Source organism: Sciurus carolinensis, chromosome 6, assembly GCF_902686445.1.
Source record: "Sciurus carolinensis chromosome 6, mSciCar1.2, whole genome shotgun sequence".
NCBI lineage: Eukaryota > Metazoa > Chordata > Mammalia > Rodentia > Sciuridae > Sciurus > Sciurus carolinensis.
This window is the reverse complement of record NC_062218.1, coordinates 126,186,829-126,202,788: the sequence shown is the minus strand read 5'-3', so window position 1 is coordinate 126,202,788 and position 15,960 is coordinate 126,186,829. Positions and strand designations below refer to the sequence as shown.

At 42.0% G+C, this 15,960-nt stretch overlaps 1 protein-coding gene across 2 annotated transcripts in view; it reads right to left on the bottom strand.

The window, feature by feature from the left end:
• Window positions 1–15,960, bottom strand: part of Mcc (MCC regulator of WNT signaling pathway) — a 463,169-nt gene that overhangs the window by 255,101 nt on the left and 192,108 nt on the right. The window contains exon 1 of one of the 2 annotated variants that reach the window (XM_047556680.1): window positions 5,328–5,985. The exons of the other annotated variant lie outside the window; for it this stretch is intronic. Coding sequence (XP_047412636.1) covers window positions 5,328–5,384 — 57 coding nt within the window. The 5' untranslated portion in view covers window positions 5,385–5,985. Of the gene's footprint in view, window positions 1–5,327; window positions 5,986–15,960 lie in introns of those variants that run through there. 2 annotated transcript variants of the gene reach the window in all.

Sequence of the window (15,960 nt, the reverse complement as noted above, 5' to 3'; positions counted from 1 at the left end):
TTTAAAAGTTCAAAGTCAGCAACAGAAACTCATTAAAGAAAACAGTTAAGTAATAGTGCTGGAGGAAAAGCCCACCTGGGTACGAATCCTGGCTTTAACAGTTTGTTTAGTGTCCATGAGTTTTCTCACTTGTTTATGCCTGTTTTCCGTATTTGTAACCCGAGTATGACAGAAGGTATGTCACAGGTTTTTGACAATTAAACCTGTCAGTATCTGGGAAGAGCTTAGAAAATGTTAGTTACTGCAAGCCACTGAATAAACAGCTAAAATATAAAAATAAAACAACAGAAACTATTGCCAGACATTGGGAATTAAGAGACCAGTGTTTCCGAAAAAGTTCAGTCGTTCTGGGGCCTCTGGAATGTATTAAAAATGGCTGTAAATTCTTTTTCACACTCCCCTTGGGGCAGTGGGATCTATTTCCTTACCTACCTCTTTGAATCTGGACTATGTGTATGGCTGTTTTGACCAGCAGAATGCATAGAAGTTATCCTGAATCAGTCTCAGTCCTACATTTTTGTTACTATTGTGCTGAGGATCAAAACCAGGGCTTCACACGTGCTAGAGATCTTTCTACCACTGAGCCACATCCCCAGCCCAGTCCTACATTTTAAGAGTTCTCCTCCTTGGAACCCAGCTGCCGTGGCAGCTAAGAGGAAACCTGAGCAGCTACATGAGGAGGCCACAAAGAAGAAAACTGAGCAGATCTCCCAGTTGACAGTAAACCTAGGCTTGCCAGCCACATGCATAAGCCATTTTGGTGGAACTGGACCCTCTTGCTATGGTCACTGAGTTCTGCCCAAATCTCAAAACCATAAACAAATATATTGCTTAGCCTCTAAATTGTGAGTTTGTTACACAGCCATAGACAAAAAAAAAAAAAAAAAAAAAAAAGGAAAGAAACAGAAACTAAGCATTTTATATCATTTCCTCAAGGAGGAAAACAGCAGCAAGGTGTTCACTCATTCAAACATCTGTAGAACACCTACTATGCTCCAGGTTCAGCATCGGTTCTTGACACTGCTCTTCTGGTGTTTATAGTCTGTAGCTAAGACAGTCAGATATTAAACAACTTATTACCAGGCTGTGTGACTCTAAAGACAGAGCAGTATGAAGAAATAAAAAAGGAGTGTGGGAATACTGGTGATCTCGCAGGCCTCTTCCTACTCTCATATCTTATAATTAATTTGTGATGAAGAATAAGTACATCTGTGAGATGGCCATGTAGAGATGGTCACATGAGATGATCTATGTAGAGACAGAACAGCCTTCTGTTACACAAGTCTACTTCTTAATTAGAGCATGGATGCTGAGGTGGGGTTTCAGGTGTTACTCAACAGGTAGAGGGAAGGCATGGAGAGCTGCCTCTATTCGGGAATGGAATGATCTGATGAAAGAGACATTGCATAAACAGATAAAGAGACAGGATGAGAAATATGATTTCCAGGGGCAACCGATGTTTCACAGTAAATAATGGAATTTTTAAATCTTGTTCATCATTTAAATAACGTTTAAAAGGTAAAGAATCTAAGTTGATCATTTCAGACAAATTCTTTGAGTAAGAGAATATTTTTTCATCTCCAGAAGTTTTAGTGATTTCCAGGAAAGAAAAAACTTCAAAATATACATTTTTATTTTCCTACATAAATAGATAGATGTCTACCAGACAAGCAGATGGAGTAAACAGCTATTCCACAGGGATGGGTGAATTTAAGTATCACCCCAATACTGCTCCGCCTCCAGACACCTTCCTTCCAAATTTTGAATTGGTATAAGAGCCCAGAAATGTGACTGTGATAGTGAAATGTTTAGGTTAAATTGCATACCAACTTCACAGATATACTGAGACAAGTTAACTGCCTACCTAAAACACATGCCTATGAGAAGGATGATTTCAGAACTTTCCCTTGACAAGCTTTGGGAAAAATTAATTCAATGCTACTAAAAGTGTGACCATTCAGCTTCTTGATTGTGGATGGAGGGAGGCTGAAAGTCAAACATTTAATTTCCTAAGTACTTTTGATTTGGCTAAAGTCCTTCCCTAAGTTCACATTTAAAAAAAACTATATATATATATATATTCCTACTGTCTCTGTAGGAATATATATATATATATATATATTCCTACTGTCTCTGATAGGGGCAGCCAATAGGGAAGAAAACAGAACAAATAGCCAATTCATGCTTCTCAAATTTTCCTTCTGCATTTCTGTTGTTAGTGTTGCTTTTGTCAAAGAGTTCAGTCTTGATACAAGCATTTGTGAGCAAAAATAAAATTCAAATGTATTTGAATGCTCAGAAATAGAAGCAATTTTACTCTCCCATAATCAACTCACAGGATCTGAAATGGCTATCATTCAAACTAAAGACACAAAAGGAACACATTCATGAATTTCCTGTTTTTCCATTTTAAGGTTCTCACACTTGCAAAACACCTCATACCCAACACCCAGCTTTAGGTCTCCCAACATGGTATCCCCCACACCCACACCCCTCCTGCTTGTTTATATCCAAGCCTTCCTGGAGCACAGGAGACTAACACCTCCACTGAAGACCAAAGCTTGATCTGCTTTTGCTTTTACTAAAGAGGTCAGCAGGTTACAACTAGAAACTGATTAAAGTCACTCCCTCTTGTTCAGGATGTTACCAAGTCAGTGTCAACATTATTGTCAAAAAGTCAATGACTCCTGTGGCTCACAAGTCAACACCAACCAGAGGCCTCTTGTTTATGACACCCAGGACAATGGTGGGTCCTTTCACAGTTCTTACTGCTCCTGAAATGCCTCATGACCATGAGGCATCTGACCCCACAGGTGACCTCCAGACGAAAATCAAGATTCTTGGGCAATATGAGATATAGCACTAAAGAGGCTCGGAGAGTTTTTATTAGCTCTGCTTTCAGGTGAGGAGAAGGAGTTAACCATCAAAAGAGGATGGGAAGACAAGAGAGAGAGAACAGAAACTTTGTCTCACCAGGCATTAAAGGGAAACCAGTGTTTTAAAAATTACAGTGAAAAGAAGAAACTTCAACAGAGGCCTAATGTAAGAAATAAAAATAATTTGTATTTATATCTAGGGATTCTGATCTCTGAATATCATAGAAACAGTATATGTTAAAGCTATTGCCCAATAGGGCCCAAGGTATGAACCACCCATACCCATTCACTCTACAAATTCTCTTTACTCATATTCTAGTTTAAAATATGTACAAAAAGTAAAATTAACTATCTTTACAATTACTTATTGCACTGCAATTGCAATTACTTAACCTGCAGGAAAACTAAGATTAGGGGGACAGAGGGGAAACCGAATCATGGAAACCAGAACTGGCTCAAAAGAAAGCAAAAAATGAAAAAGTTGACACTGAGGACAAGGAAAGAAAATTTGGTAAAGAAACTTGTTAATTTTCTCAGGGACAAGACTATGTCTATAATGCTTAAATATATTTTTCCAACCAGTGCAGGGGCCACAAATCATTTTCATCACCTTCATTCGGTCAGTTTTATAGGAAATATAACTGGCAAAGAATGGTGCTCTCCCTTGCAAAGACCCTCCAGGTTCACCAAATAAACTCATAGATGGTCCCAATACTACTCAGGTCAATTCACACCTCCTTTTTCTTTTTCTCCACTCAGCATGGTAGCCACCCTGGATCATCCTAAATCTATGATTCACCATTTTTTTTTTCCCCCAGTGCTGGGATTGAACCCAGGGCCTGATACATGCTAGGCAAGCACTCTATCACTGAGCTACATCCCCAACTCCTCTGATTCACTTTTAAACCACCGTTACACACAGCACGCCTCGGATGACAGCGAGTTAAAGCTACTGTACAGAGAGAATTGATGTGTAGGGCCTGCCAAAGACCCTCTGCAAGAGATGTGTGTGTAGCAGCTTTTGGTTTTAAAATGACCTTAGAAGATCAACCAAAGGCTTCTCCTTAAACGGTGTTAGTTATGGAGCAGGGCTCTGGGTTCCAGTTTAAATTTGAGACCTTTCCCTCCTTATGAAATTGGCAAAAACTCTGGTTCCTCAGGCCTCCTATGTGGCTCCCATTTTTAAACTACATTCTTGGTTTCAGGGATAGAGAGGGGAACACGGATTAGGAAGTGCCTCTACCTCATCCAGCAAGTCCCTCAAAATGCTCTTCCAACCCTGTGCAGAACAGCACTGGAGCATGGGGTGATGGCATTCACCACAGGGCACCAGGAGCAGACGGACTGGGCTGATCACCATTAGAGAGATACATTCTTTTCATTTTCTTTTCACAGTTGGTAAGCTGACATCACCACTGTCTGCCTTCTGGCTGTTTGTACATTGGTCTTCTTTTCTTCCCCTTTCCTCTCTGCAGCCCAACTCAGGAAGCTCAGAAGACCTATGCTACTTTGGCCCCCATAAATGGCTCAGTGATGGCTGAGGGGGAAGCCCACTGCCACCACGCCTTCAGCTGTAGACCCTAAGCACACAGACCTCTCACTCCAACACCCAGATCTGTAGCGTTCCCATCACCACTTTTCAGGTATTCAAAGCTTTGGGGGGATATTCCCCAGGCATCCTTGAAGTCATCAAAAAAAAAAAAAAAAAAAAAAGGTGACTTTGAGCATCTTACTACTCACATATTTGCATATTGTTTGAAGTAGCTTTAATTTCAAAGACATCTCAAACGCTCAAGTAGATATGTTACAGTGGGAGCCAGGAATTGCAAATGCGCTTGCCTCCGAGACCCAAGAGTTCAGACCCGGGCAGGAAATAAAGTTCTAAGCTGCTTTGATGTGCTTCCTCCCCCACCCCACCCCCATCCCCGAGCAGGCCATTCATCTCCGCCCAGGGAGAGACCACCTTGCCTGAACCTGATGAAACGCGCCACACGTGGGAGCCAAGTGGGAGAGTGAATAATCCAATGGTCCCCAGTCCCCCCATCCCAACCCCACCAAACTAGGTACCACCGGCTTTAAACTCAGCGGGGATCGCCTTGTATTTTCCGAATAGGAAACGAAATTTTGAATATAAATAGGGGGAAGCGAGTGTAAAGGGACGGGGACCCAGATTTAAGGAGAGTAAAGGCGCTGGGCGGCTTAGTGAGAGCATGTTTCTTTTTTAAGCCACTCATTTCTGACTGAACCATCAAGCCAGTTCAGGTCATTTCCTGAGTAGCACTACAAGTTAAAACAAGATCCAGAAAATCTATTAATCTTCAATTGCGCTGCCTCCAGACTGGGAACACAAGCGGTGGGGTGGGATGCAGGGATGGGGGAGTTCATGAGGGGGACGGTGTCGAAAAGCAAACGCCCCAGAAACCCGAGCTCCCGACCTCAGCTGTCCCTTACCTCACTCAGCTCGGCTGAGGAGTCGTTTCCATATTTCATGGCAACTCCAGAATTCATGACTGCACTTTTCAGAGCCGGGCTCTGCCTCCTCCAGGTCTCAGAGCTTATGAGTGTGGCTTAACAGGCTGGATATCCACTGCTTGATCCCTTTTGGCACATCTTAGTCTAGACAGCCATTTTCACTCAGGACAGTGTTCGTGAAGCCCAGAAGGATGCAGACAGTCCTAAAAGGCACAGTCCCGCTTGCGTCTCACCGACGAGCCATTGCTGCAGGAGGCTCGGTGCCCTCGCGCGCTCGCAGCTTGCTGCAGCGGCGGAGCGGCGGGGACCCGCCCGCGCGCGCCCACCTCCAGGTCCCGGGGCAATGCCACCCTCAGCGCCGCCTCGCCACTCCTACGGTGCCTCGTCGACCCCCATTACCAAGCTGCAGGGCACCTCACAGCTGGCGCCAGCACCCTGGAGGGCTCCGGCAAGCTCTCGAAGGAACCAGGGCGGCGGAGCGAGGAAGATCCGCGCCTCGGATTCCGGGGAAGGAAAGCAGGCTGGAGAGAGCCGGAGCGGAGCTGCACTTCACGCCGAAGTTTCCCCTTTGAATCGTCTGGAGTTGTAAGTGGTTTCTGATTGAACACAGCTGTCTAGCTGCTGGCTACGGGCTGTGCGGAGAAGGCGGAGTCAGAAAGAGAAAAGGGTTGGGGGCGGGGGAAGGCCGAGCAGAGAAGACCGTGCTTGGAGGGAGAGCAGGCATCCTTCCAGTTCTCTGCAATAGTAATTACAGGACTCAGGTCCAGAAGGGAGAGAAGAAACAGGAAAAGCCACCTGAGTAATCGAGCAGGAAATTGAAAAAAAAAAAAAAAAAAAAAAAAAAAAAAAAACTTCCCTCATAGGAGCCACTTTCCATGATTAAATAAGGTCAAGACAAACCTGAACACTGTACATCAGGCAGCGCTGTGCACTTCTCACGGTACATTAAGATTTTACAAGAGTGTGGGGTAGTCATTTTCCCTGATCAGTGTAAAGTCAACACTGATAGTGTCAATTCATTGTCAAACTCCCACTTTCTGTCGCTAGGGCAGAGTACATTTTCTGCATGTCCGTAATGAATATAAAGATACCTCATCCCTTGAAAGATGTAAGATAGGCTCACGTTTCCCATCCTCTCCAGCCCCCAGACCTTCCTTAAAAATCGTACTACTTATATGAGCAGAGCTAGATTTATTTCTAGAATTTAAGAGTAAGAAAAGCTTCAAGGGATTCTTACATCCAGTCGACCCCTTGGGGTCAGAAAAACTCCGCCCCTTCAGCTTTGAGTTCCCCTGAGGTAAAACATCCTGTGTCTGTGGGGAGTGGGTTGGGAAGAGGGGAGAGGTGAAGATTTTATCTCCACAAAGTTAAAACCCCACTGTATTTGAGATGCACTGGAAATGGTCTGATCCTTTAAAGCAGGAGGTCTGCAGGATTGCTTAAGAAACCTCATCAGTCTCTTTCTACACAATAGGAACAAAATGTCTCCAGACCCAATGACAGACCTTGGCATTTCCTGAAGCCTTCTATGAAAAAGCCATTGTATTGTTCACTTCCAAGGTCTATTTTTAAAAAATCGAATAGGATGTTTATTTTGCTCTTTAAGAAGGAGCAAAGAGGGCAGTATTTGCATATATCTTCTTATCCCCCCCACTCCCCACCCCACCTTCCTGTTGAGTTCATTCATTGCCTGGAGGCCCTGCTGGGATGGGGAAGAGTTTGCTGCTTTCTGGAGCTCTGAGTCCCAAATTCTAGGGAAATTAGAGCACCTTGTGCATGGGGAGGGACTTGGGAGTCTTGTTATTTGATTTACTTATTCATTAAAACCTGTTGAGAACTGACTGTATTTGAAGCTGGAGATGGTTGTACAGGTTATCCTTTAGCTCAAATGTTTGGGACTAGAAACCTCCAGATTTCAAAATTTTATGGATTTGGGGATATTTGCATAGACTCTGCATGTTGAGCATCCACATATCCAAATGCTCCAAAATCCAAGATCCAAAATGCTCCAAAATCCAAAAGTTTTTGAATATCCTGTTGGTGCTCAAAAAGTTTCAGGTTTCAGAAGACTTTGGATTTTCAGATTAGGGATGCTGAACCCATATAAATATGAAGAAGACTCAAGCACACAGTCACTGCCACTGAGGTGTACATAGTCTCATAAAATATGATCAGAAATACAGAAATGACAGTTCTAGATAGAAAATGATACTTGACACAAAAGTGTTATAAAGGAAGATCTCTTGCAGTCGAGAGGAGGGAAATATGATTTTGGCTAGGCAGGGTCAGGAGAGAATACTAGGAAGGAATCTCAAAAGTAGAGAAGCATGTGAGTTGATCTTGAAAGAATGGCTGAGGCCAATGGAGATGGGGAGTAAAGAGGAAGTATCCCTGGTAGCAGTCCCATTGTGAAAGTATGGGTATAGACTGGAATGTGCAGAGCATGCAGAGGGATTGCAGGCATTCCACTCTGGAATGGAAGCTGGGTGAGAAGAGATCATGAATAGTTTTGAGTTCCAGACTAAAGAAATGGAACTTCTCAATAGGCAATGGACAGCCACTAAATGTTTCTGAGCACAGCAACATTGGGGATCAAAACTATGCTTTTAGATATTCCAACAGATTTTTATCATACTCTTGATAATTAACCTAAATTCAAATATGCTAGTATTAAATGTGATCATGGTGTTTAAAGATAATTTTTTAATTGGTACTGAGGATTGAACCCAGTAACTTTCCACCACTAAGCTCAATTAAAGATACATTATTTTTCATACTACATGGTCCCTATAACCAAGCAAATGACTTCACTTGGTGTCCAACCAAAAAAAATAAATAAATAAAAAACAAAAAAACTGTTGAACTTGATAGACTGAATGTCTGCTGGATGCAGCAGCACATACCTATAATCCCAGAAGCTCAGGAACATGAGGCAGAAGGATCACAAGTTCAAAACCACACTCAGTAACTTAATAAGATCCTCCCTGAAAACAAAAAATAAAATGGTCTGGGGAATGGGGATGTAGTTCAGTGGCTGAGTGCCTCTGGTTCAATGCCCAGTAACATAGTATATCTATGAATTCTACTTATGGATAATATAAGGCATTTCCAAGGGTTATGTTGTCAGTATGGAACTTTCTTCATAAACAATGACTTCAGAACCTAACCCCAAATAAGATGAAACTTTACCACAACCCAGCAACAGAAGTGGTGAGTTGAAAGTAAGAAACAGACATGCCAATTGGACTATTACAACAGTCCAGCAAGAGGTTAAAAGGATCTGAATTGCTAGGCAAGGTGGCACATTGCTGTAATCCCAGTGGCTCAGGAAGTTGAGGCAGGAAGATCAAAAGCTCAAAGCCAGCCTCAGCAACTTAGCAAGGTCCTAAGCAACTCAGTAAGACCCTGTCTCTAAATAAAATACAAAAAGGAGTTGGGGATGTGACTCAGTGGTTGAGTGCCCCTGAGTTCAATCCCCAGTACAAATAAAGTGGTGGAGACCTGAATTATGTAGGAACAATGGAAATGGTCAGGAGAAGACAAATGTAAGAGATTCTATAGAAAGAGAATAGACAGAAGTTATGGTAGAAACAGATGACTCAAAAATAACTTGTAGATTTAGAATTTGGCTGATGAGGGTTAGGATAATGTCCTTAACAAAAATAGTGATTCCAGAGAAGAAAAGGGCTTAGAAACTGAATTTGTGATACCATGAGTTTAAGGTGGCATCTAGATGTTCAAGTGGAGATGTTCAGAAAGAAGCTTAGAATGGAACAACAGGGAAAAGTTGGGGTTGGGACAGAGATGAAAGTTTGGGGTCATTCTACTAGAACAATAAGTAAGTCACTGAGGAATAGAGGACTGAGAGAAGTGACCTGGGTGCACAATTTTAAGAAGTGGGGATCTGGGGAGGTATTTAGGTTTTTTTGATAAAGGGCACTGAACCCAGGACCTGAGTGCTCACTGAGTCACTGAGCAACATCCCCAGTCCTTGTTTTGTTTTTAATAGAGAAGTAAGAGAATAAAAGAGGAAATGGTAAGGAAGGACATTTAGAGAAATAGGAAGATAATCCAGAGAACTATACTTCTGGGAATCGAAGGAAGATGTTATCAAGATAGAAGCAGCAGCATCAATCGTCCATGCTACAGAGGGAGGGAGATCTGAAGACTGGTAAAAGAGTACTTCAAAGACATGAATGTCTTTGTAAATCTGAGGCAATACAAGGCAGATTACCACAGGGAATGAGGAGGAACTGGGGGTGGCGACCACACACTACTTTTCTGTAAATTTGGTGATGAAAGGAAGTGAGGAGGTTGACCAGTCTCTTGAAGGAGAGCAATATTGAGTGGAGGGTAAAACAGGCAAATTTGTAGGTTGGTTTCTACCCTGGAGATACAGGAGTGGGGAGTGGAGCACAGTTCCCAAAAAGGGAGAAAAGGAAGGACCCAAAGACAACCATGAGATTAGCTTTTAGGGTTAGGTTTTAGGGTTAGGGATAAGGAGGGTGGTAAGAATGGAGGAAGGAAGGACTGTATAGAGGGAAAATTGGGGTAGGAGGGGTGGGGGGGAAGGGAAAAAAAATAACAGAATGAATCAAACAACATTGCCCTATGTAAATGTATGATTACACAAATGGTATGCCTTGACTCCGTGTACAAACAGAGAAACAACATGTATCCCATTTGTTTACAATAATTAAAAAAAAAAAAAAAAGAGGAAGCAATTCTATTGCGCCTTCCTGGGAGACCAGAACAGTTGATTGATCTGGTAAATTTGTAGACTGAGGAAGAGAAGACTTTAGACACTGTAACTAGTAACATTTATTTGAAGAGCACACCAGCTTCTTATGGTTGTACAGGGGAAATGAAGGCCAATGACGATTTATCATGAGATTCTGACTCTAGTAAAGGAAGACCTCAGCAATGTCTGTCAATACAAGGGAATGAAGTAGTTGTGATCCCATCCTTGAAATTGTTCAAGCGTAGGTTTTAGGATGGTGGGACACTCTGAAGCCAGACATATATAAAAGTAGGGCTTGTTGTATTGAAGGGAAATCTGATTTTTCCTCCTGTACTAAAGATAAAACCCAGGGGTATTTCTCTCTCTCTCTCTCTCTCTCTCTCTCTCTCTCTCTCTCTCTCTCTCTCTTTCTCTCTCTGTCTCTCTCTCTTTTTTCACTTTGACACAAGGTCTCACTAAATTATTGACGTTGGTCTCTATAATAGTAACCCTCTTGTCAGCCTCTTAAATAACTGGTATTACAGGCATGCACACTACACCTGGCTTTTTTTTTTTTAATCTTATATTCCATGAAAAGAAGATAATTTTTGCTATAATTTAAATGCCTTATTTTTTTTCTACCTCTTAGTCTTGATCTCTGCTATCAAGAAAGTTAAGATAATGCATTAAACAGTATTGCACCTGGGTCAATATCCTGTAAACATTAGAAATGTGAGGAACACCTTGACACATCAAAGTATGATAAAGCTCCAAGTATTTCCAGCACAAGTCAAAGATCTTAAGCCAGGTGTGATGGTGCACACCTGTAATCCCAGTGACTCAGGAGGCTGAGGCAGGAGGTTTGCAAATTCAAGGCCAGTCTCAGCAATTTAGTGAGACTCTGTCTCAAAATAAAATATAAAAAGGGCAGAATGCCCCTGAGTTAAATCCTCAGTACAAGAAAAAAGTCTCAAGACTACAGCTCACATAGTTTACCAAGTGTATTACTGTATTTGACTACATATTCTTTCATATTGTGTCCATGACGGCATGATCTCTCTTAGAAGCTTTTCCCAATCTGTGTGTGTTTGGCGGGGTGTTTTACTGGGGATATAACCCAGGGCATTCTGCCACTGAGTCACACTCCAGTTCTTTTTATTTTATTTCAAGAAGTGTCTCACTTTAGCTGCCCAGGCTAGCCTTGAACTTGGGGGATCCTCCTGCCTCATTCTCCCGAATAGCAGGGATTATAGGTACACGCCACCTTACCTGGCTAGTTTCTCCTATTCTTTCTACTTTAGCAGGGCTTGAACTACTAGTGAGAGGTGTAGACAGGAGGTGGGAGGAGGATTTATTAAGCTCAAGGAGTAGTTCTGGGAGAAGGAGGAAGAACTGCTTTCCAGCTAGGCTTGGGTTCCTCTCCTTCCCGACCTTGTGTTCCTAACAGGTCAGTCTCTTTCCATCTGGTGTCTAGGATGGGAGGAGGCAGCAGTAGTCCTGGGAACGTTTTTCCATAAGTGGAAGCTGCCATGTGCATAACTGGATGGGACTGCACCAATTCCATGCTGTTGGCATACTGGTCTTGTGTTTCCAGAGTCTGGCCAATCCACTCCCTCCGTGTATGGCTGTCATCTCAGCAGCTCTCTAGTGTGGAATTCCTACACAGGAGAGATTCTATCCTGGGACTGAGTCTGTATCCTCCACTGGTAGTGAATATCAGGTTAATCAAAGTCCGGCTTTATGGAAATTGGCTGGCCTGGTCTGTCTGTCTCTGTTCCTGGGGTTCCTAAGCTACCCTTGCCTCCTCACAGTGTGTTGAAGACTGCCTGCCCTTTTCCAGCCCATGCAAAGTCCCAGACTCCAATATTGCCCCTTTTCTCCATGACTCTCCTAAGCTAAACAAAATGTAAATACCCCAGATTTTAGGAATCAAGCAGTTTGGTTAAGCTAATTCACACAAGGGTAAAAAAATAATCTTCTCAATCATGCCCAAAGTATTTACATTGTAAAAGGAGAATGCTTTGAGATAATTCCTAAGGTGGTAAGGTTTCCTGAAGAAGACAGTGAATTTTGAGAGGTAAGGGGGATTTTGGAACCATGTGGAGACTCAGGAAATATCAATCCTTGAAGTTCTTGAAGGTTGTAAAAGTTAAGGAGCCCTCAAAGTACACCCTCAACAGAATTTCCTGCCCTAAATCTATAAGCCCAGCTTACACTCCTACCCCATGACTCCAGAAATGCTCTCTCTATCCAACTCCTGTGGCCTCGTGTTCAATCAGCAGGCCAGAGTTGTGGGTGGGGAGCCTCCAGCCAGCCTCCATGCCTGCCCAGTTGCAGATATCACCAGCTCCAGTGCTGCAACACAAAGAATTCAGAAAGCCTTGTCCAGGGTTATCTACATCCTTGTCTCAGAGAACCCGACAAAGATCCAGAAGGACTCCTACAGTGCCCTAGCACTTTCCTGTATTGCTCTCACTTGGGTAACAATAGGGTCAGTAGGTTTGTGGTGTTCACTCAGAAAGAAAAAAGCAACCACTGCATGCAAGACATTGTGCCATGTGTGTCCTGGGGTGCATGGTGTATGGGGCAGAAACCACCCGGCTTTCACAGAGTGAGCCAGCTTGGTGAAATGATTACTAAATGGGTGAAGAAGGGAGTGACAGCTGTGGGAGACACTGTAAAGGAAGGAACTAGGAACTATGATGGGGAAACACTTCCCTTCAGTGGAGTGGGCAGAGAAACCCTCTGTGAATCCACACCACCTCAGAATAAAGGCCAAGAAGGAACCAACTAGGCAAAATGTGGGGACACAGGACTAGGCAAGGTAGAATACCAAGTGCAAAAACCCTAGGGCAACAAAGGGCTTGACCATCAATAAATTTCAATAAACAAATTTTAACTTAAATTTCAATTTCAATGAACATGTAGATAGTGAGATAGAGCATGATGAAAACAATCGCTGGAGGAGGCAGATGCTACAGGGAATGGGTAGACAGCTACCATGCACTTTATTCATGGAGATGCTCAGGAGATTCTTCAGCAGGGCAGAGACATGATTCAATTTACATTTTTATTTTTTAATTTTATTTACGTATTTTTTTTTGATACTAGGGATTGAACCCAGGGATATCTGACCACTGAGTGCATCCCCAGTCCTTTTATATTTTATTTAGAGACAGGGTCTTATTGAGTTGCTTAGTGCTTCACTAAGTTGCTGAGGTTGGCTTTTAACTTGCAATCCTCCTGCCTCAGCCTCCCAAGCCCCTGGGGTTACAGGTGTGTAACATCATATCCAGCTTCAATTCACATTTTTAAAAGATAAATAATTCCTTTACAAACTTTACTAGTTGATAATCTAAAAAGTAAACCATAGACAGTCCCTCTCTGCTGCTAATAAATGCAGAAGAATTGGTAGAATGTCCCTATTTTACAAACTCTAATGAATTAATACATTTAGGTACTGAGCTTCATGGCTACTAACATTACAGCAAGTTGAACAGCCAGACACATGAGGTCTGATGGAAGAAAACAATACCATCTATAAAGCCATCTTAGCAGTTTTAACATGAAGCAATGTTATATTTTCTACAGGGATTCAGTTAACAAAAGCTAGGTTCTAGGGGAGCAAAACTCTGACTTTTTCAACAAGTACATTACAAAGGGGAAGAAAGCAAGTGAGCAAGTGACAGATTAAAGGAAGGGGAACTTTATGGATTAAAAGAGACTCAAAGACCTATCAGCCAGTATGTGATCTTGTTGGGATACTGAATCTAACAAACTAACTATAAAAAATATGAATTATAAAATTTGATAATTATATTCAAAAATACACCTTTCTGGATATTTGATGATATTAATAAATTATTAATTTTTAAATATATGTTAATGGTCTTATGGTTACATTTAAAGGAAGTGAGTCCTTTCAGAAAAATATATTAAAATATTTAAGGATGAAATGATATGATGCCCGGAACTCATGTCAAAATACTGCAGGAGGCAGGATCATAGATGGGGTTATTAATGAAACTGACTGGCATAAGTGAAGTGATAACAGTTAAAGCTGAGTGACAAGGTATTTGGGAATTCATGCTAACCTCTGCCTACTTGTATATTTTTGAAAATTTTCATAATACACAAGTTTGAGGAGGTTGGCAATGAAGAAGTGTCTGATTTTGGAGATTTCTGGTGACCTTGAAAGAAGCAATGTCATTTTATGCTGGAGATGTGTAGAAGAATAGTACAGATTAAATAATGTCCAGGAAGTGAGAAAGTTGAGAGCACATGGAGATAACTTTTGAGAAGCAGGTTGCCCTAAGCCTCATTGCTACCAAACCATCAGAATGAGTCTGTCCTATCCTGGCTGGGTTTTCATCTTATTGTTTGTGAAGTTGCCCACTCTGCTTTAGACTCAATGACTCCTGGGAAATAGTTGGAATACAGTAGATAATTTGGTCAGCCTGTTTAAAATTTCTAAGAAAAGCAGTTCTGGCAAACTATTTCCAGATTAAATCTCACACAGAACAAACAAACAAAAATCCAACTTTCCCCAACTGCAAATGTAACTCAAGCAAAGGAAAAACCCCTGGTCTCATTAATTACATTCATATACTGCCTCCACCCGGCCTAGGCATTCTAATACCCTAGAATCATTTAGCACCCACATCCCTGCTTTTATTAGTGGGGAATTCCCATATGAGATTTTCTGTCTTGGGCAAGCCTCATGTGATGCTTCAAAAACCGCCTCTGACAAGATATTTTGGAGTCCAAAGTTTTATATCTGCATCTTCATTGACGGAGTATCTTTCGAAAATCTTTACTCATTTGTCTTTAAATTTCTTTAAACTATATCAGATGCTCTATGGAAAAGAAAACTAACCAGTGGAGATTAGGGATTTGGAAATCCAAGGAAGTTAAAAAAAGAAAGTGTTAAGTCCTCATTGGAGTACCTGCATATGTTTAATTTCCTGGAGAGGAAAACAACAAAAAAAATTAGATGCATAAAAATAGATGTAGTAAAATTTGGAGAACATGCTTAAATTAAATGAATTCCAAATGCCTGCCACTGTTATTTCTGGAGCTCTTTGGGCTAAAACAGCATCATTCCATTGCTCTCTTTTAGCCAGAATATGTTATAGCAGCTGTTCAAAAGGGGTGGAGAAATAATTAGTGTAACACAATGCCTCATCTACCTAGTGACAAAGGAGCCACCAAGCTGAGGGGTGAAGGAGGGTCTGAGAAAAAGGCCAGGGAAAGCCACTCTCCCAGTCTTTGAGTCCACAGAGTGCCTGAGGATGGACTGCTGTGGTAGGGATTCCCCACAGGGACACTCTGGGGCCTGAGGAATGGACTCTTGCCTCTCTTGATAAGTAAACTTCGCTCTCCCAGCCACCCTCAGCTGCTTTGCACAACTGTCACATGACTTCACACTTTCCCTTCTGAGCTCTTCAATTGCCATCTCCTGCCATGACTCTTACTTGTACTGTAGTTAATGCTTTTCCCCCAGTTAATGTCTTTTTATGTGACTGCCAGACACTTGGCTTAAGTCTCACCATCACCCTCAAGTCATGTCTGAAACTGAATTTGTCACTTTCCACCAAAACCCAACTTTAATTGCGGTTTACAAAATGTCTGTAAACGGAATCATTGTTTCCAGATTAATAACTGGAGTCATTCTGGGGTCTCTCCCTTCATCCTCTCTTCTAGCCGTGAAGCCCTTTCTTCCCTCCACTTGCTCCCACTTGTAGCACCATCTTTCAGGCCTCACCCCCTTACATTTTGGTAACTGTAACTTAAGGCTATGACTCAACTCCAAATCATTCTCATACTCCAGTGCAGCTCCTCTTCTCCAAAGTACAGCTTTGTATCATGCCATTCCACAAGTTATATTTTATA